The sequence below is a fragment of the Helianthus annuus genome, chromosome 5 (assembly GCF_002127325.2).
Source record: "Helianthus annuus cultivar XRQ/B chromosome 5, HanXRQr2.0-SUNRISE, whole genome shotgun sequence".
Classification (NCBI taxonomy): domain Eukaryota; kingdom Viridiplantae; phylum Streptophyta; class Magnoliopsida; order Asterales; family Asteraceae; genus Helianthus; species Helianthus annuus.
This window is the reverse complement of record NC_035437.2, coordinates 6,256,549-6,278,324: the sequence shown is the minus strand read 5'-3', so window position 1 is coordinate 6,278,324 and position 21,776 is coordinate 6,256,549. Positions and strand designations below refer to the sequence as shown.

The window sequence follows — 21,776 nt, the reverse complement described above, 5'->3', positions numbered from 1 at the left end:
CTAGGAATGTTCTAAGGTGATAGAAGTGCTTAGAATCATCCAATAAGCCTTCTCTTTCAAGGATTGAAGCTTTTCTCTTCTCTTTTCTACAAGATTTGTCTACCCTAGCCTAGGCTAGTAGTAAGATTCTTAACCCTTGTTTTAATCTGTGTTTAAGTAGAAAAAGGCAAGAGTTCAACAATGATTTTCTTTAAACACTTGATGATGTTAAATAAAGAAAAAATTATTTTAAGAACATGTTGGTGGTTAGTGATAATATTGAGGTGATATATACTTGTATACATGTTTTTAACTCAAGATATTATGTATTGAAAGTGATTATACATGTGTACTTAAGTACAAAGAATGAAGGAGCTTGGTTGATGAGAAATTTTCATGAGAGTATTCTTGATAAAATTAGGGCTTTTATAAGATTATGTGTTGAAAGTGTTTAAGATGTTTGGTTATATTAATGAAGGTGACTATGTTAAACATACATGCTAACATGCTTAGTGGTAAAGCTTGGAAAAAATAGGGTTTTAGAAGTGTTAAAATGGATCTATGCATGTGATTATGTGTTATATATATATATATATATATATATATATAGGGTGGGGTTCTAGAGTGAACACTAATGTATTTGTGAACCGAGTGAACAAATCCTAACCATTAATTTACACTTGTGTATTGATAATTAAGGGCTATGATTAATTCACTAGTGTTCACAATCTAAGGGGTTATTCACTAATGAACCTAACCCTATATATATATATATATATATATATATGTGTGTGTGTGTGTGTGTGTGTATTTGTGAGAAAATGTAGATTAACATGATAAAAATGGTGAAAATGGTTTTTAAACTGTATTTTAACATAACATAGGCTAAGTTTGAAAAATTATGGCTTGATAATCATGTTAAGATCATCAAGGGTTTTTGTGTGACAAAATGGATGGATAAAACAAGGATTTGGCAAAAAAATAATCAGACTTGGTTTTGTGTGAATAACGGGTTATTTCAAAACATGGAGTATTTTGATATAAAATAAGTAGTTGTTACGAAAATCAAGTTTAGTGAAAACAACCAAGTCTTGATGTTAATGGGGAAAATTGTTCGTATTTTCACATGCACGTATATATATATCGAGTCGTTGTAAAAAAATACATTTTTAGAATATATTTCCAGAGAGAGAAACGTTATTAAAGTAATTTTGTGAAATTATTCACGAGTCGACGATTCGAAGATGAAAACCGATTATTTATGTGTGTGTGTGTGTAATGATATATTTTAACGTGCTTAGCGGATACGAATTTGCATATATATATATATATATATATATATATATATACATATATACACACACGTATACATATGCATGATATAGTATGTGTGTATATTACGTGGTACGTGCTCATTGATTGAAAAAGTGTGTGTGTGTGTATACGTATACGTATACATATACATGATACATATACATGAATGATAAGCAAAATGTTCGTGACAACGAAGAGGTTTTCGATAAAATAAACTTAAATAATATTAAAGATATTATTTTCGATGACTTGTCGAACACGGAAAATATATTTATGGTTTAAAAGATAAGAATATGTTTGGTCATGATCGATTTATCGGTTTTGTGGAACGATGTTCCACAAGATAAGTATAATATATTTTTACATAAAATATATATTTGTTAGTCGGATCAATCGTGCGCTGACTCGGGTTTTATAGAAGGGACTAGGCCCCAGATATTATTCAAGTATGTTTAGTTATATGTATACGTGTGGTTATATACATGTATGATAAGTCAGATAATCACCCACTAACGCGTCGTAACATATAAACATTTTTGAAATGGTTAACATATTTAGTCTTAACAAATGGGTGAAAGACTTGTAGAGGAAACAAATATTCAGACCTTAGTGTCTTATTGAGTTAGGACACTTGTAGGTCGGGAGTATATATATTATTTTCGAACATTTGGATTGCTAGTCGCACGGAACACAAATTTTGAGTTTCACGACCCTCTTTTAAATGTTTTGCTTTTAAATACTTAGGGGAGATACATGTTTGCTTATTTGGTATGATAGTTAGGGGATGAAATCATTAGATCTGTTATGTGTGCATAAGTTGTAGTTATTTCTCTCAGGAAGTCCTCGAGGGATATTAATTTGAGTAACCATTAATTAATCCAACGGCGGAGCAGTCGAATAGATTTATTGTGTTTTGGCAAGCCCCATTCTTGGTCCTACGTGACCCTGTGGGAGTGCAATTGTGTCGCTAGTTGTGCACCACAGAAATTCGGTGGTGTGGTACGACAATGCTGTCAAAGTTTGGTTACAAGCTTATGTCGACACATACGTTAGTGTCCTAGCTTAACATTAACTTAATCATTAGAACTATGCATACCGGTTTTATCAAATGTTTCAAAAGATTCATTTGTGTTATTTAAACCTGTGAACTCACCAACAATATGTTGACGTTTTTAAGCATGTATTTCAAGTAAGTAAGTGACGTCTCACGACTTATGGAACATGGATAACTTGCATTTTGGCGATACCATTTTGGGGGTTTGCTTTGTATTTTCCGCCCTGTGCAGGATATACTTGTCAAAGCCTTATTTTAAAAATATATCTTTTGTTTAAGTCTTTTGTGAAATACGATGTTTATTTAGGCGATGTATGCCAACTTATATACTTTGGTTTGTTATCTTTTAATATATGCATTTAGTATCATTGGATTATTTGTATTAATCACGTAGACTTTTTCAAATCGAATGCTTGAAAGCCTTTTGTGTCTCGCGTTTTCGCCTTGGGCGGGTGTGAAAGAAAAGGGCTAAGGTTCGGTGAAAGAGATTAGGCCTTGAGCGGCCAGTGGTCCATCTTTATTAAGATTAAGATCGGCTTCAATTCATTCTTTTGTTACTTCCTACTTTCCTTGTCTTTATTAGATAGAATGCCATCAAATCATAGTAAGTCGGCTATCTCACTGTGAAAGGAAAATCCTAGCTCTAAGAACCGATCTTACTCTTGAAGAGCACAAGCTAGAATTTAATTGAACGGAAGGGAACAACTTCAATAGCTTTGGCTGTGAAAACTCTTGGTCTTGGAGCATTAGTATCATCAGTTCACCGAAGATCCAAACTACTAGGTTTGTGCAAGTACTTAAATCCTCAGCAACGACTCTGGTAAATATGATCAGGGGCGGACCCACATGGTGAGAGTCGAGGTCCACTAACCCCAATGATTTTTAAAAAATTAATAGAACCGGTATGTTAAATTTTTCAAGGACCCTATAAAAAAAATTATTTAGACCCCATAGTATTAAAAGCAAAGATCATGTGGTGGCTAATCCTCTTGTTTACCAACATATAGATCCCATGTTCAAGTCTTACATGTCCTGTTTTTTAGTTTATTTTTTTCTATTCAAATTAAACTAGTCTCTTAAAACAGCATAGCCACCCTATTGATCTTCTAATTTGCTTCTTTAAATTGATAAATTGAATCCTCTATTTTGCTTCAATTGAATGCCTCTGAATGATTTTATTTCACATTTGATTACCAAATAACACTTAGTTTATTTTTTTCCATTCAAATTAAATTAGTGTTTAGAAACTGTACAACTACCCATTGATCTTCTAATTTGCTTCTTTAACTTGATAAATTGAATCCTCTAGTCTCTGAATAATTTTATTTCACATTTAATTACCAAATAACACTTCTAATATACAGTGGCATTTATAGAAAATAATAATAATAATGGTTCTTAATAATGTAGTGTTTGCATGTCCACTAAATTCTTCTGTATTATTTTCTAGCCCCGACCCGACTATGACGAACGACTCGAAAATTTTAATCTTTGGTTGTCAAAAATTCTTACACCAAAAAATGGACCCCTGTAGAAAAAAATCATGAGTCTGCCACTGAATATGATAGATATTGGGCTTTTAAGGAATGCTTGACCTCTTACATCATCAACATGTTTTCGGTGCACCGACTATGGATGAGAGAAAAACTCCATAATTCCAATAATCAATACTAAGTCATGATCTCCTTATAGGTAAGATGGACAATATTGGATGATACAAAGACTCGTTAGAACACAAGAGAGTGATTTGAGTATGAACAGGACCCATATCAATATATTTAATTATATGAAAACCTGTTAATTCATGTTACCTACTGATAATATAATGTTATTTCATAAATAAAATTGTCTGAAACTTATAGTTTTATGTAGTTATATCAATACATAATTATAAATAAATTCAAAAAATACACAAAAGAGTTATGGCTATCAACTATAAGTTGCTCGTTTTAACATGTTAATTAATTTCGTCCACTTTAAACTTTTATTATTCTACAGTACAAACTAAACAACTGTAGCTACCTTCTAATAATTGAATTTTCTGGTTTAGAGCTATCAAGCAAACATCACTTGAAGCTTTTCAATTTTATACACAATCTACCAATAATAAACAACATAGCACCCCCACTAGTCCCACCCCACCTCTTTTTGTTCTATAAATTCAAAACTCCATCATTCTCATACTACAACTACATTCCCATAAATTAACAACATGAGTGTTCGAATGGCTCCACAAAGATGTATCACATTCTTCTCTTGTGGCATCGTCCTTATCCTTTTCTGTATCTCATGTTACACTTTTAGTTACCATGAACACGTTCGCAACTACAAATCTGGCTTTTCAAAAGCGTGTACTTGGTATATGAAAACCGTCAAAGATTTTATGTTTCAAGACTCGGATGTCTTTGATAGTTTAGCTCTTATTTCTACCAAAACTTTTGATGTCGTTTCTCATGGGGCTAAAGGTGATGGCAAAAAAGATGATACTACCAAAACATTCGATGTCGATTCTTATGGCGCTAAAGGTGATGGCAAAAAAGATGACACAAAGGTACACACACTTATGTTTTCCACCTTGGTTATAAGACGTGCCATGGTTTTTGTACTCATGTTGTCCCACAAGCATTCCAAGTTTTGATTTGATACAAATTTTAAAACATTACATATGTAATGCTCATTAATTATTATACACTTAAATCGTGTAAACCTAATTTATATCTTGTATTGCTTTTCAAATAAAATAATCATATAAGTCAAACTATATTTAATGGTTCTCATATTGCCCTCATTTTCAAGAAAAGTATAGATGAGAAAAAAAGTTCAAAGCTTTTAAGATATGTTTAGTAAACACAGACTACTTAACCAACCTACCTAATTGAGTTGAAAGCTCGTCTTAACTATCGCCAATAACGGGACTAGAACCTTTTATTTTAATATGGGGTCATCATAAGATTCTATTTCCTTATCGATTACAACTAGAGGGTTTAATTAATTTTTTTCTTTAATAAACATTGAACTTCACACATAAAAATCCAAACATATTACGGTGACCAACATGTCAGCGGACTCTTTTGACCCCCTGGTTTTGCCTATGCTAACTAGATATGAATGTATGTGCATACATATTTTTTTGTGTATGTTTATATAGTTATATATACATGTGTTGTCTTAGGCATTCAAGAAAGCATGGAAGGAAGCATGTTCCTCTAAGACAGCAGCCGTTTTTCATGTGGCTAAGAATAAGAAGTACCTTGTCGCCCCAATCAGGTTTGAAGGTCCTTGCAAAGCTTCAATAACCATGCAGGTCAGGCTTCAATTTACCTCAAGTCTTTCTATTTTTTTTTTTTTTTTTTTTTTTTTGTGCTATTCATTTAATTAAGATTTTAAAAGTGACATAAAACAATGTAAATAACTATTTCATTTAGGACATATAATTCATTCACACTTATAAAAGTTATATCATAATTATAACTTATCTTACAATCAAATTCACTTATTTTCTTTTTTTAGGACAGCAACTAAGGTAAATATAACATGTCACTCCAAAATATACATATAAAAAACCACTAATCATTGATGGCCTAAAGGATCGATTGCATGCACGATAATAACGAAATCAAGATATACACATGATCGATTGACAAGAAACTGATTCGTATAACCATTTTCTGTATGAACGAATTGATTTACAATGGTCCCTAGCGGCGTATTTATACTTGCCGGCAACCTAACGATGAGCCGTCGCAATGTTTCCCAGAGGCGTACCGTTTAATATATTTAGTAACAACATTAGCCCAAACTTTCTAACGATTATATTAATTAAGGGCACTAACTATACTAACTAAACTTTTTAACTATACAAACGAGATTAACCAACAATAATTATATCTTTTTCCTTTTTCCTTTTTAGTCCTGTTATTCTGTCACAAGTCCAGCAAATTTGTTTGACCCTTCTTATGCATGCAGCAAAATAAAAATGATGAGTTTAACTGTTTAAGGATACAATATATATGTATATATAATATATATAGAGGCCGGTTAACGTGTGATTATGGTTTTTCAACATGCATGATTAAAGTTTTGATTTTTATAACATGCGTAATTTCATAGTGTACGCTCGTACGTTAAGTAATATTGTATTTTACATTTTCACTATATATATATATATAGGGGGCTGCTAGAATGAAAACCACCCCGAGTTGTAAGAACCGCGAGAACTACACCCCACGGAGCGCCGTTCGCCATGATTTTTTTTTACAAGTAGATGTGTGTATTATAAACACAACCGTAAAAAATCATGGCGAACGGCGCTCCGTGAGGTGTAGTTTTTTACACCACAAGTTTGGTGTTTTTTAATTTTTTTTCTTTTTTCTTTTTTTTTTCACCAAACTTGTGGTGTAAAAAACTACACCCCACGGAGCGCCGTTCGCCATGATTTTTTACGGCTGTGTTTATAATATACACATCTACTTGTAAAAAAAAATCATGGCGAACGGCGCTCCGTGGAGTGTAGTTCTCGCGGTTCTTACAACTCGAGGTGGTTTTCATTCTAGCGGCTCCCTATATATATATATATATATATATATATATATATATATATATATATATATATATATATATATCACTACTACTGCATACATTTTTGCTGGTTTTATTTTTTCGTCATCTTTATCCATTCCGGTAATTAACAAATATTCACTTCTATCCTCCTCATAGAAATGATCTTTGCAAATTAGCAAACTAAAAATATCTATACATACTAAATAACATATATTCAACTCATTTGACTCAATCCAGCTCGTGTATTAGACATTCATGAAGCTATTTTTATTCTGCAACATAAATTTATGGATCCACCATCACAAATACATTGTGTCTTGTATATAATATATCTTCGTGAGTGATTTCATCACAAGAGTTACTCCATAGTATGCCCGAATATTATTTGCAGATTTCAGGAACAATTTTGGCATCAGAACAAGAATCAAAATATAAGAAAGATGAAAAGCATTGGCTTAGAGTGGATAAAGTTGATGACCTGGTGATCGAAGGAGGTGGAGTCATCGACGGCAATGGAGATAGTTGGTGGAAAAATTCCTGCAAAGTCGACAAGTCGCTTGTAAGTAATCAATCATCACCTTAATCCGGGTGATGATTAAGAGTGGGAGGTTAAGGGTTCAAATCTCGGTAACATCGTCTTAAAAAACATAAATCCAAAAATGTCTAAATGTAATGTAAAGATAATAACTAAAATTAAATATATAAGATAATACAAAAAAATATTTCGAAAGGTAACAACCCAATATGTGTGGGTTAACTTACTAAAATCATAAACTAAAATCTTAACATTACACAAATTTGCAAAAAATTGGGCTCAAATATGAACACATCATGGGCTAAGCTCAACCAATAAGAGGCTTGATCAATTAAGAGTTAGTTTCTTAATGGTTTAGGCATGTCATATATATGCCACTACTACAAAGAAAAAGGCATTTGCGACTGTCAATATGGTCGCGAAACAGTCGCAAATGCCTGTTTGCGACAATTTTCGGTGGTCGGTAATTATTTTTGCGACCATTGTTTGTGACCGATTTTTGCGACCGATTTTGCGACTTAACATTTGGTAGCAAATTTAGCTACGAAATTTGCGACAGAATTATTTTTGCAACCGATTTTGTGACCGAACATTTAGCGACTGAGATTGTGACTGATTTTTTTTTGCGACCAATTTTGTGACCGTTTTTTTTGCGACCAATTTTGTGACCGATTGTGACCGGTTTTTTTTGCGACTGTTTTTGTGACCGAACATTTAGCGACTGAGATTGTGACTGTTTTTTTTTGCGACCAATTTTGTGACCGAACATTTAGCGACTGCGCTTGTGTAGTAGTGTGCACATGTACATATCATTTCGTTATAATTAACTAAACTTTTATAATTTTATTAATTTTGGTGGTGATGAACAATTACATGCAGCCATGCAAGGATGCTCCAACGGTACGTTCAGCATCCATTTCAACATTTTTGTTAATCTTATTGGCAAATTATAATTTATCAAAAGTGATGTTCTATGTTTACACAGAAATCACATTATATACCTAATAATTTTACTTATAACATCTGAAATAGATATTATATGGAAAGATGTTTATTCATATAATGTGTAATAACGATTTTGTGTTGCTAATGACGACAGGCTTTAACGCTCTACAAGTGCACTTCTTTAACGGTGAATAACCTGAAAATACAAAATGCGCAAAAAATGCACATTTCTTTTGACCGTTGTGAGAACGTCCAAGTTTCAGATATTCAAATAACTGCACCCGAAGATAGCCCTAACACGGATGGAATTCATGTCACACACACTCAAAATATTACTATATCCGACTCCGTTATAGGAACAGGTTCTTTATTTTCTGTTATGATCTTTTATAACTTTTACCTATAAATCTAAATTAAGTTAGCAGTTTATCATTGATTGACTATGTTTGATTACCAATGAAGGGGATGATTGTATTTCGATTGTGAGTGGATCACAAGGTGTTCTAGCTACTGGTATAACATGCGGACCTGGTCATGGAATTAGGTAGATATGTTACATATTTTCTTTTAAGGATTAATTTCATATATGCCCTTACAAACTTGAAAATTTTCATATATACCCAACAAAAACGAAAAATATCATATATGCCCTTACAAAAACTAAAAATGTCATATATGCCCTTACAAAATAGTTAAAATATCAAATATACTCAATTTATTATAAACAATTTAATAAATAATCATTTTACACTTATTTTTTTAACTTCTAAGTTTTCATATATGCTCATCTTTTAACTTCATATTTTTGTATAACACATTTTAAGCTTAAATTTATTTTTACCCATTTTTGTTTTTATTTTTTTATTTTTTTATTTTTTCCATAAACAAAAGTATTTTCCATGTATATAATATTTAATCTAAATAAATTAAGCTAGAAAAGAGTAAATATAATATTTGAAGTTAAAGGTTATATATAAGATTATAAAGTTATAGAAAAATCATGGTAAAATTGTCTTTTATTAAATTGTTTTAAATGAATTGGGTATATATGATAATATTTCAATTACTTTGTAAGAGTATATATGATATTTATAATTTTGTAGAGGTATATATGATATTTTGCAAGTTTGTAGGGGTATATACGAAATTGCTCCTTCTTTTAAACACTCTCAGATCATGGGAATGGGTTAAAAGAGACTCTTTAACACGATAATTTCTTATTTATATTATTATATATTAATTGTTAGATATGATCATAATAATATTATGGTTGGTTGTTGATAATGATATTCAGTATTGGAAGCCTTGGGTCTAAAAACTCAGAAGCTTATGTTTCGGATGTGACAATTGATGGGGCTAATCTTACTGGAACAACAAATGGTGTTAGAATCAAGACTTGGCAGGTAATATAAGATGTTGGTTGACAATTGTTACATGAATTGTCATTGTTTTGCATTTTTCTAATGTCGACTTTTTGAAAAATGACAACTATAACTTTACGGCGTCACCAAAGTGTCGATTTTTGGTCGTTGATTTCAGGGAGGTACCGGAAACGCAAGCAATATTATGTTTCGAAATATCATCCTGAACAATGTTTCAAACCCTATCATTATAGATCAAAATTATTGCGATCAAGAAAAGGCGTGTAAAGAACAGGTCATAATGTTATAATATTTTTCACCAATATTATCAAAACTTATGTAACATGATCAAATGAGTTAAAGTGTTAGATTTTAATAGAAGAAGTGACTTACAGGATAACGCTGTTGAAATAATAAACGTGACTTACCAAAATATCACCGGAACTAGTGCTGATAAAGAAGCTGTAATATTCGACTGCAGTAAAAGCCATCCATGTCGAGGGATTATATTGAAACAAATAAATATTACTCAAGTCGGCGGTGATGATGCTAAGGCCATTTGCAAAAATGTCGAGTTGACTCCTATCAAAACAGTTATCCCACAATGCCCGGAAAATGTTGATCAAGATCAACTAGCATTTGGAACTTATAGTTCTTATTAATTAATTAGTTATCTATGCTACAAGAATGTGATAGATATACATTATGTGAATAATATTGCAATAACAATAACAATTATACTTGGTGTAAAATTTGAAACCATATTCTGTTATAGTAAAGTGTATTGATCACTAGTTAGGTTAAACCTGTTTTGAACCAAGTTAGGTTGAATAATGGGTTGGAAATGGACCCCGTTTTTGAACCCGGATCGATTTTGGACCTAGTTAAGTCACATTGTCTGTTTAAAACATACTTCCTAGATATCTATGTTTACCACTTTTTCCATGTCAGTTTTAGTAATTATACATCTAATGTAGAGAATGAGAACACATTAAACAATGAAGATGACATCTTGATGTTCTATCGGCGAAAATTAAGCCTATCTGGTAGCCTTTTCTTTGATACCCTTCCTGGCCCGCGTTCCTTTTTTGACTTTTAAATGAGCCCATCATAACCCTCATGAGAATTGTAGCCTACCCAAAACAACCCATAAGTTTGTGTTTGAAGTCCAAAACAGCCTAAACTCATATAGTTGGGTCAGGATTGCAGGGCCTACCTCTGATAATACTTTAGAAACCTCTGATAATACTTTAGATCAAGGATCTTAATAGCAAAAGAAGTAAGCTATTCTTAACAACTAATTGAGGATTTCATCCATTTTACAAACCGGTAAAGTGGTAAACCATATAAAGTATATTATAAACTACAAATGGCCTTGGGGTGTGTAAAAAATCCGAATCTGTAACCGAATCCGAATTTCTGAATTTGAAATATCTGAAATTTCGAATACCTGAATCTCATGCTCGGATAGTATTCTTAAAAAAATTCGGATATTTTGAATATCCTGAACTATCCTAAATAATTTTTAGAAAGTTATTAAATAATAAATATTAAATAAAAATTCAGGATAATTTGTATATTTCGAATAGAATAATTAAAAAGTTTCGGATATTGATGCGGGCCCAAGTGTGGAGGAGCGGGTCATCTTGTATTTGGAGGCCCAAGATCGTGTAACAAAAGGGGTTTCACTAAAATGACTCTAACTTGGGCTACGGGGGTCTGTTTTGGGCGTGCGACCAGGCGAAACGAACGTGAGAAGAAGCTTCATCTTGCTGCAAACGCCTACGGCGGTTTGGGTCATCGTCCGGGCCAAAAAACGCTTATTTCCATTAGTTATTTGCATTTTTATGTTTTTTTAAGTATTTTGGGCATTTTGTTTGTGGGCTTGTGTTTGGCCCGTTATCTTTTTTAGGCCCATTTCGAATTTCTGTTCTTATTTATATGTCCCTTTAGTCATTTGAACAATCAGAATTGAATTTTGAAACTACTGAATTTTCACTTCAAATTCCGTGGCCTTTGGGTTGCAATTTGGGGGTTTGGAAAGAACTACACGGGTCTTCGTAGAATCAATGTATTGATCTTCATTTTCCGTAACACACGCTACATCAGATATTTAAGATAATTTGGGTATCCTGAATAATTTTTAAAAAGTTATTAAGTATTTTATGTTTAAAAATTAAATAATTTTTTAGATATTTGGATATTCGTTTCACTATACGAATTTATATTTGAAATTTTGGATATTTGAATTTTTGAATATCTGAAATTTCAAATACATATTCGGATAGTGACATCAACTAACTGAACTTTTCGGATATCTGAATTTTCGGTGTTCAATTTCGAGTCCAGCAAATAAATAAATAAATAATAAACCTACTTGACACACTAAGAATGATATGAATAGAAGTAAGGTCCGTGTACCCACGGAAACAGCTTAACTAATTATGCCAAAAAGATTTTATTCAGATAGATACGATTGTCTTGAATAGGTTTTTTGATTCTAAAATGGAATATGAAGATTTGTTGGATTAAAAAAAAACGTTAATTAAAATGGTTGGGAAATTCAGATCTTAAAAACTAATTTCAACACCAGGAGAATTACTTGATTCGAGATCATTAACGGTCACGATGCAATGATCCTTTTAACTAATTCTTTTTATTAATACTAGAGGTCATGCTGTTCGGACATCCATTTTATCTAATGTCTAACCAAAGTTGTTCGTTTATTGGAGCCAACCCACTACTCCGAGTTCACGTCGTTAAAATCTAAGCGTGCAGTTTGCGTGATACAAGTATCGATTATAGTTAAACAATCACGCCATTTAGAATATTTAATTAGAATGTATGATTCTATATCATTATCGGTTCATAGACAAACTCAAAATGTTATTTGTTCCTTTTATAAAACATTATGATCTGATTCTAAGGTATAAGAGGTGAATCAATCAAAAACTAATAAGAAAATAAACATGAAACAGAAAAAAAAAAAAAAAACGTAACCCAAACTACTTCCCAAAATTGTAATTGTTGCTTCGTCGAACTTCAAGCCGTTGAATACCGAGATGTGAATGTCGTCTAGAATTCCCTTCCGCTTTGTTCCCAAGTTCACTTAAAGAGAGAAAAGAAAAGAAAGAAAAAGAAAAGATGTTTTTTCTTCCATTTCCTTTCAAATCGGAAATAAAGAAAAACTAAAGAAATTTAGCATCGTTTTCATTTTATTTCCTCTCTTTTCTCTACTGCAGTGAAACTTGGGAATTGCGATCCCCCGTTTTACAATCGTTTTTGCCATCCCAAGCCCAATTTATTCAACTCACAAATTGGTCCACTAAATTAACTTTTTTGTGGGCTCCATGTTCAACAAATCTCTAGCCCAATAACATAATAAAATTTTCGTACTCAATTTAGATTTAGGCTTATCCTGATCCATTAATGTATTCTTGCCCATGTGAAGCCCATAGTTATTTAACTTTGATGTTGCAAATTGCAATCGTTGCAAAATACTTTTTTTTTTCATCTCTACTTCATTTTAAGAAACTAGTGGGAAGCCCGCGCGTTACAGCGGGTGCATCAGTTTTGTCACCCTGTAGTTGATAAGGATTCAGTTTGCGTACGAAGTCTGTGGATTATTCATTACGGTGATGTGTGTGAAGATTTTCAGAGAAATAATCTTGTACCAAATGGTTATGAGCATTTACATGATCCCACTCTTGTGGTAGTCGTTGTGTAAGAAGTTGCGGTTGAGATGCTTGGCCATGTTCGACTAAAATTTGTACCCCCACTCGAACCACTTTAACAATCACTCATCATCCACGCTCTAATAACATTGCTTGTTGGGTGGTGCAACCATTTTTTTGGTGAAAAACATAGAGATTGTAAGAGTAAAATAGAGAGCACTTGGTTAGAAAATGTTAAGGTTTGGGTGTACAACCAGAATTTTTAACGTGACAACTTCATAAAATAAAATCCTTAATAAGAATGAGTTGATAAAATATTCGATCTAACTCCAGTACATGACAAGAGCATATATAGAAAAGAGAACCAATTACCTATTACTTGAGAGAATGGCAATAATTGTTGTCTAAACAATCACAATAAAAGCAATTAATGTTCTTCGAAAAGTAAATGTAGATATATTTAGATTGAGACTGTAAGTTTTGGGAATTACATCAAACACCAAATATGTGACAACTGATAAAGAAAAGTGAAGTTTTGAAAACCAATTGGTTTCACTCTTAAACTTAGAATAATAGTATAATACATCGACCGTCGCAGTTAGCCAGCGACAAAAAATACAGTAGGTGAATCTATTTTGTAACTTCTTTTCGGAAATGACTCATTTCAGGTCGACTCCATTTTGCCTTACCCCTTTTGACCCAAAACAAATTGATATTTAGTCAAAATAATACTATCACCGTCGTTGGTAGCCACCATAAGTATATACCATGTGGATCTATTTTGTTCCTTTTTGTCTAGGACAACTCCATTTTGCCGTTGCCCATTTTGACCTGAAGCCAAATGATTTTTTTTTTCAAAATGGCCACCCTAATTCATTTTTGTCATTACCCGTCCCGACCCGACCCGAACCCATTTTGTTACCCTTACCCCTTTTCGCCAAACCAAATTGATAACTTTTTCAAAACAACCATCCTAAATCATTTCTCTTGGCTGTCTTCTATTTTGTAATTAACTTTACAAATGGCTACAATCTTGTGTTCGTTGCTCTAGAGGCATGTTCATTGACATAGTAAGTTGTGATCATTTCCAACCACATACGTATCCTAATAGCCTATAGAGTCAAACAATGTATGGTAATTAAAACGAATAGAATTAGTTATCACAAAAGACACAAAGCCTGAAAGTCAACAAAACGTGCCAAGTTTGTATAGTAAAAAAACATAAGAAAAAGAAAAGATAACATACCAGCCTGTATCGGACAAGCTGTCGTCACAGTAGATTTTTGGCCATTTGATATAAATATATAATATCAACTTGCAAAAGTCGCCCAACATCATAAACTGATTTGTTAGCACGTGGTGAAAAAATTTCAAAAAATAATGTAACATAAGGCATGAAAATTGAGGATGCTTTTTGACTAAAAGTGGCTAAGCGGGCGGGTACATCCAAAACTGCATGACAGTTACTAACTGAAAAAAACTATTTATAAAATATAATGCCCAAACCTAGGTAGTCGAAGGCGCTACACAATGGGTGAGCCTTGGGCATAGGCGCACACGCAAGGCGCTTTTTTAAGCAAGGCAAATAATGAGAAAAAAAAAAACCATTTTAAGGGGTTTTAGATATGTTTTAGCCTGCCTTAGAGCTAGTTTAGGTTGGTTCCAGGCCATTTTAGTTGTTTCATATCAGTTTTAGTTGTTCAAAATTATGCAATGTGGTGTGTTGGCCTTAGGCTGCACCTAGGCAAGCGCCTTTCACGCGTTCAACTACTATGGTATAAACATTATTATTAGCTGAGTAAACGAATAGAATTCACTGTCCAAATAGTCAGTTGCAGATGAAAAGATTAGTAACAGAAAAGATCTCCCAAGAAGTATTAGAACTTTATGACCATATGTGAAAGCCACTTTTTGAATACAATGGTCCGAATGATCAATATACATGAAAATATAAGCTATAGCCTAAAGTTTGGCCTTTAACTGTGGCTTACCAATAGCCAATGGTTAATCTAAGAAAATCGTAGTAAGCAAAAGTTCGTTTTAGAAGAAGAACAAAACAAAGATGTGAAGCTATGATAAGGCTAGCTTAAGATCTGGTAGGCCACTACAAAAATTCATAAAGGTGTTCAAAGCACAATGTTGATGCCAACTTCCATAAAAAGAAAACAAGTGATATCGTTTCAAGTTCATTAAATTAATGAAAGTAAATGATAGAATTCAAGTAATAAACTCTCATTGAAGATTGTTATTTTTAAGCTAATATACAAATACTTATGTTTGTGTAACCTCCAGAGATTCTTCATAAGTAGAAGCTAAAATGACATCCATCACAAAAAAAATGGTTGGAACAACAATGATACCTTAATACTGCCAAAATATAATTTGAAATTGTAGTAAATAAGCATCTAAAGCATGTATAAGCTGTTAATTGTATCTAAAAATAACATGTTTTTCCCTACAGTATATGCCACTTAGGAATTCCACACCTACCAGATTTCTAATGAATATTATTTAACTATTAGGCAAGACATAAGCTTGAAAAGCATTTGTATTCTTCAGTCCTTGATGGGTGCAAGCAATGATTGCAAAGCCAGATTTATATAACAACAAAATGAACTTAGCACTAACAGTGTAAAAGATAGAAAAATGCAAGTAAGATCAACGATGTAACAAAAACCTATTAGTATTAGTAATATTAAAGAACAAGCAAAGAGAGTGATTTGCCCCAATTTCCGTATTCTTTAGCTCTTTTTATTCTCGTACAAAACTCTGATCGATTGAGATGAGTCTGAGAACTCAAGCCTGCTTAACAAAACCAGAATGAGAATAAAAACCTTGAATTAAAAAAAAAAAAAATCAACATCGCTATTAAAACAACTACAATCAATTATTGCCTCATATCAAGATGGTGCAATCAACAGCTAATTAGCATATGACCCATTACATGGTTACAAAACCTCAATCAAAATCAAACCAAAAACCACTCAACAAATGTCTCAAATTTACAGATAAACAAAGAAGCTTAAGGTTCTATCTTCTTAAATTATTAATTTCAGTTTCATAGCTTCCAATTTCTTTCCACTGATTAAATATTAAATAGCACCTTATGACGATTAAATTAGGGTTATAATATTTAACAAATTGAACAAAAAAAATATTAAGCTGACTAAATTTTAAGATAACAACATAATACCGGATTTAACAGGGGTCTGGAAACGTATGGAAGCATTCAATCGGTCGCACAATAACAAATTCATTATAAATCTAAGAAGCATCTGATTTCAAATTATTAACCAAAAGAATGATCGAAATCGCAAATTTTAACAACATACTAAAAGCAACAACCTTGAAATCAAAAGCAAACATAAAATAAAAAACAAAAAAGAACACAACAACGTACCTGTTCTAAAAGAAAAGTCTACAGCAGAAATAAGAAATCATATTGGAAAGTTATCAATTTATAGTGTAATTCAAGCATACCTCGGTAAATCAGCCATTCAATTGAGGAATAAAAAACGTCACACATGAATCTTTATTACTGAAGGGAGTTTCAATAAAGAAAAAACCCTACGACCGATGATATCATTCATTCATTCTCATTCACATTCAATGTGGCCTTCAATTTGGAACACTGAACCAGCTATGTCATTGAAGGAGATGGAAGGAATCATTGAGACGGACATTGAATGGGGGGCATATTTGGGAGAGGTGATGAAAATTTAGGGAGAAAGGCATGACCTTTGGATGAGCGTCTTATAAAATCATGGGGAAATTACAATTTTAGACATGGGAAATGCTTATATATAGTATATATATATATACTAGCTTACAACCTCGTGTATTACACGGGTTGAGTAACGAAAAATATAAATTATAAACTTGTATATAATCCTTACTATAAATTAGTAAAAATAAAGAACAGTTATATTTTCGTTAGTTGTAGATGTGATTTGATACCTTATTAGTAATTATTGCTTATATCTAAATAATATATTTTATCTTAACAAATATATATGGTTAGGGTAAAATGAAAACTTTTACGAGTTGTGAGAACTTAGAGAACTCAACCTTACAAAAGGTTTTTTGAATTTTTTACAGAGGGTGTGAATGAGCGGTTAGAGACTCAAAGTGTTAAATTTTTTATTTTGGATTCAAGTGGTTAAACCACTAAAACTTAGGGACTCCAAAAGTAATTTACTATTAATTAAATTTGAAATTATACGTTTGATCTCTAACTATATTAAATAATATTATACTTCTTATATTATTTGATACATTTATATTTGTTATAGATAATTATTAAATATATTTGAATTTAAACGTTTATCTCTAACTATATTAATTAATATTATATTATATTTTGTGTACAAAATTAATATGCAATACTATTATTAAAAGGGATGAGCCAACAGAGAGTGACACGTGTACAAAAAGATTTTTGTTTATTAGTATAGGAAGAGGAAGATATAGTATATAGATTAAGATTCACACTTGTTTTAACTCGTTTTCTTCGTAATCAATTAATCTCTTTGATTTCATTGTCAGCACTTGCAATTACTCTTCACCTACAAAATCAACCAAAAACAAATTAAAGTGATTCTGTTTTATAAAAATATGTATTTTATAGAATGATGGAATATCTATGGTCTGTAATGCAATTAAAGATGTATGCTAAATTGTGGTAAAAAAAATATGCCTAAAAATGCAACTAACGACTCCTCAAGCTTAAACTTTTCCTTATCCTCAAGGAAGTCAAGAAAAAGAATTAATCGAGAAGTAAACAAGAAAAAAAAAATGAATGCATGCATGCATGCCTAATAACCTTTTTTTCTAACCCACTTTGTTTTTCCGGAACTTTTTTTTTCATGAGTTCATATCCAACATTATCAACTCTTTTTACATTCAATTGAACCTGGAAAATACTAACAAGTGTAACTGTAAATGTTAATATTTTGTGTCTCTTCAAACTCAGACCCGCTTAGTATTTAGGATATTAATTCTTTAAATTACCATATCACACAAAAAAAAAACAAATGTATATAAAGTAATTAAATTTTAATTATATAATGTTACGTCAATTTCTTGTTTAACTTTTATATTTTGGCATAAAATACGTAAAACACATTTTCAAAATGAATAAAAAAATTAAAGAGTAAAATGCGTGAACCCGCAAACCCACTTGGTGGGGCATACACAACCCATTTAGTTAAGTGTGTTTGCAAATTTGACCTGAAACAAACCCAACCATGTTAGTACTAATTCCAAAATTTACAAATTTCATTTTAAGTTTGTGTCTCATCATAAATTCATCACCCATAGAGGCAGTTATGATTTTTTTAAACGGCAAATTTGGATCACTGACGGATCACTGGAGTATCATCGTGTCACCAGCGGAACCACCGTATCATATCCAGCTCCAGTAGGCAATAATGGCTATACACCAATTCTGGAAGAAACCCAATAAATCTGAGAAAATAACCCCTTGTGGGAATTGAACCCATGACCTAATTTGATTGACACTTTCCCTTGAAAATCATTAGTGATATATATACAAGCTAGTTTGAACATGTTTGATATCATGGATCGATAAAATGTAACCAAATATGTTAGTTTAATTTTCATTCTTGGAGTAAAATATGTAAAATGGTCCCTGGTTCTAATGTTTTATCCTTGTAACAAGCCAATAGGAAGACATCATTACTAATGTTATAACACATAAGCTAGTCACACAAAGACACATGAAAATCACATGTTGATGCTTTCATCTAAGGCCATGCGTCATGGTTTCATGGAGGGGTGCCGTGGTCCTAGCTAGAGCCGTGGTTCACTGCAGTGGAAGTCTCATGGAAACACAACAAACATTTGTTTCTTAATAATATTTATATATAGTGAATAATATGGTTTTTCTTTAATAACTTGTGTTCATTAACTTTTTTAAAAAAAATATCTAAATACATAGTGTTGCTTATATTTATTTATAAACATTGTGATATAATTTCAACTAGGGTATTTCTCCGCGGGTTGCGGCGGTATGTGATCGCGAGCATTTGATGGGTATTGGTTCGATTCGTTTCGTTACAGTACTGGTACGATACATACATTCGGTATAGAAACCAACGTGTGTTTTACAAATTACATCGTCTGAAAATAATAAAAACAACACCGGTACCGACATCGATGTTCGAACGACATCAATTAGTTTAGATCGTAATGGTACTGTTACCGTTACCGATATACATTTATCGCCGCAGACAAAGTTGTATAAACAAAATATTATCGAAAACCATAAAAATGAATCCAAGTACTGGGTGCTTTATTTTTATCTGATAACTTTGAGTAGTATCTAACAATATTTATAGTGATATACGTTTTTCTTATATTGTATAATATAAAAAAGACACAAAAGACCATATTAAAATATTTTACTGTTCATGAGGACTTTAAAATAATATGTATAATATGTATAATTGAATACCGAGTTCTGAGCCGTACCCGAGAACTCTCATAAAAATTTAGACCTCGGCCGGCAAAAAAAAAGGGTTATTGGATTTTATCACCCGCAACTATCGGCCTTTGGCCGATGCCACCCGCAACTAACACTTTGACACCCGACACCCCCAACTTGACTTTTTGTTTGCACTAGCACCACTCAGTTAAATATTCTCTAACTTGGTTAGACATTTGTCTTATGTTGGGATTAGGGTTCATTTGGGGATTTGGGGATGTCTGTATTATAACAAGAAGGAAACATAACACCTCCTCATCTATGTCAGCATGTACAATCAGCCATATGGTGCCACATCAGCATGTACAATCAGCAAAATGGTGCCACATCAGACAAATATCTAACCAAGTTAGAGAATATTTAACTGAGTGGTGCCAGTGCAAACAAAAAGTCAAGTTGGGGGTGCCAGGTGTCAAAGTGTTAGTTGCGGGTGGCATCGGCCAAAGGCCGATAGTTGCGGGTGATAAAATCCAATAACCCAAAAAAAAATTGGGCTCAAAATTGTGATTAAGGGGAAATGAATTAAAAAATTAAAACCTTAGTGGTGGAGCCAAGACTTGACTTGAGACCTTTATGTTATCTTAAAATAGTTTTTCCACTCCACACTAACACTTTTTGAAATAATAAGTGGATGCATATGTTAAATGTATAATTTAGTATATATATATAAAAGCTTATAGAAACCTTTCGGGCCCTTTGAAAATTTGGGCCTCGAGCGACGGCACGGGTTAACCGGCCCAAGAGCCGGCCCTGACCGAGTTGTTTTTCAAAATAAAGTACTTTTTGGACTCGTATATGGTTTTAGCACGAACTTGTATTGGTAATTTTGATGTAACTTACTTGTACACTTCGACTACCCAATGATGACTAGGACTAGATATTTAACCTTTTTTTTGTTTGCATATTATGTTTGTGTTTTTTAAATGGGTCGGGTTGTAGTATTTTATTTTATTTTTAGTAATCATTTGCGTAATCATAGTGTAAGAATTGATGTATTGATAAACTAGTATTAGGGATTTGATTAACTAATGATATTGGATATTATGGTAATGGATTAATAGGATTTTATTTTACGGAAAAATAATGAAGTTATATTTATTTATAGAGTCTGGTTCTCACCGAGATTCGTTACTCCTTGAGGTCGATTGGTTATGAAATGTAATCACTAACAAAGTTGATATAGTAATCCAGAATCAAGGCACAAACTTTTTTGGGTTGCATGTTTTTTCCCGATCATAATTCTTTTGAGTTAAATTTTAATTTTAGTCCATGTGGTTTGAATCATTTTTGTCAGTTTAGTCTAAATGTTTCAATTTTTGTCTGTGGGCCCAAAAGGTTTCACTGTTGCCATTTTAGTCCACTGGGTTAAATTCGTCCTTTTTTTGTTAACGAGAAGAGCAATTTGGTCATTTTATACTTAATTTTGTTAACTAGAAGGGCAATTCGGCCATATAAAATGACCGAATTGCCTTTCTCGTTAACAGAAAAGATTGATGAAGTTAACACAATGGGCTAAAATGGTAACGATTAAACCTTTTTGGACCCACATGCGAAATATGAAACATTCAGACTAAACTGAAAAAAATGGCTCAAACTACAAGTACTAAAATGACATTTAACTCTTATTCTTTTTTTAGAAAAGCTTTTGAAACAGTTACAATCTTTTTTCACAATGGATGAAAATTTCATAGGTAATTTTTGTTAGTGTTGAAATTTAAAGTTAAATTTGTTTGGTCTATGTTGTTATGTAATGTTAGGACCATTTGTTTTGTTCATTTCCTTCTAAAGGTATTTCTGGATGTTATGTTGTCCTGGAGTGGATTTTGATTTTAGGATTTATCAAATCTGC

General features: G+C 32.3%; 1 protein-coding gene across 1 annotated transcript; it reads left to right on the top strand.

Moving 5' to 3' along the window:
* The first annotated feature begins 4,551 nt into the window (after positions 1–4,551).
* On the top strand, positions 4,552–10,478 carry LOC110923157 (polygalacturonase). Its single transcript, XM_022167332.2, has 9 exons — positions 4,552–4,898; positions 5,520–5,651; positions 7,299–7,466; positions 8,322–8,342; positions 8,542–8,749; positions 8,850–8,931; positions 9,682–9,790; positions 9,927–10,043; positions 10,144–10,478. Exons 1-9 carry the CDS (start codon positions 4,560–4,562, stop codon positions 10,408–10,410), a joined length of 1,443 nt encoding a protein of 480 aa, XP_022023024.1. The 5' UTR covers positions 4,552–4,559; the 3' UTR covers positions 10,411–10,478.
* Positions 10,479–21,776: the final 11,298 nt, after the last annotated feature.

Excerpts from the sequence above, each read along its gene's own strand:
- LOC110923157 (XM_022167332.2), top strand. The coding sequence starts at position 4,560 with ATGAGTGTTCGAATGGCTCCACAAAGATGTATCACATTCTTCTCTTGT. Across the intron at positions 4,899-5,519 it reads GCAAAAAAGATGACACAAAG|GCATTCAAGAAAGCATGGAA; the intron begins GTACACACACTT and ends GTGTTGTCTTAG. Across the intron at positions 8,343-8,541 it reads CATGCAAGGATGCTCCAACG|GCTTTAACGCTCTACAAGTG; the intron begins GTACGTTCAGCA and ends TAATGACGACAG.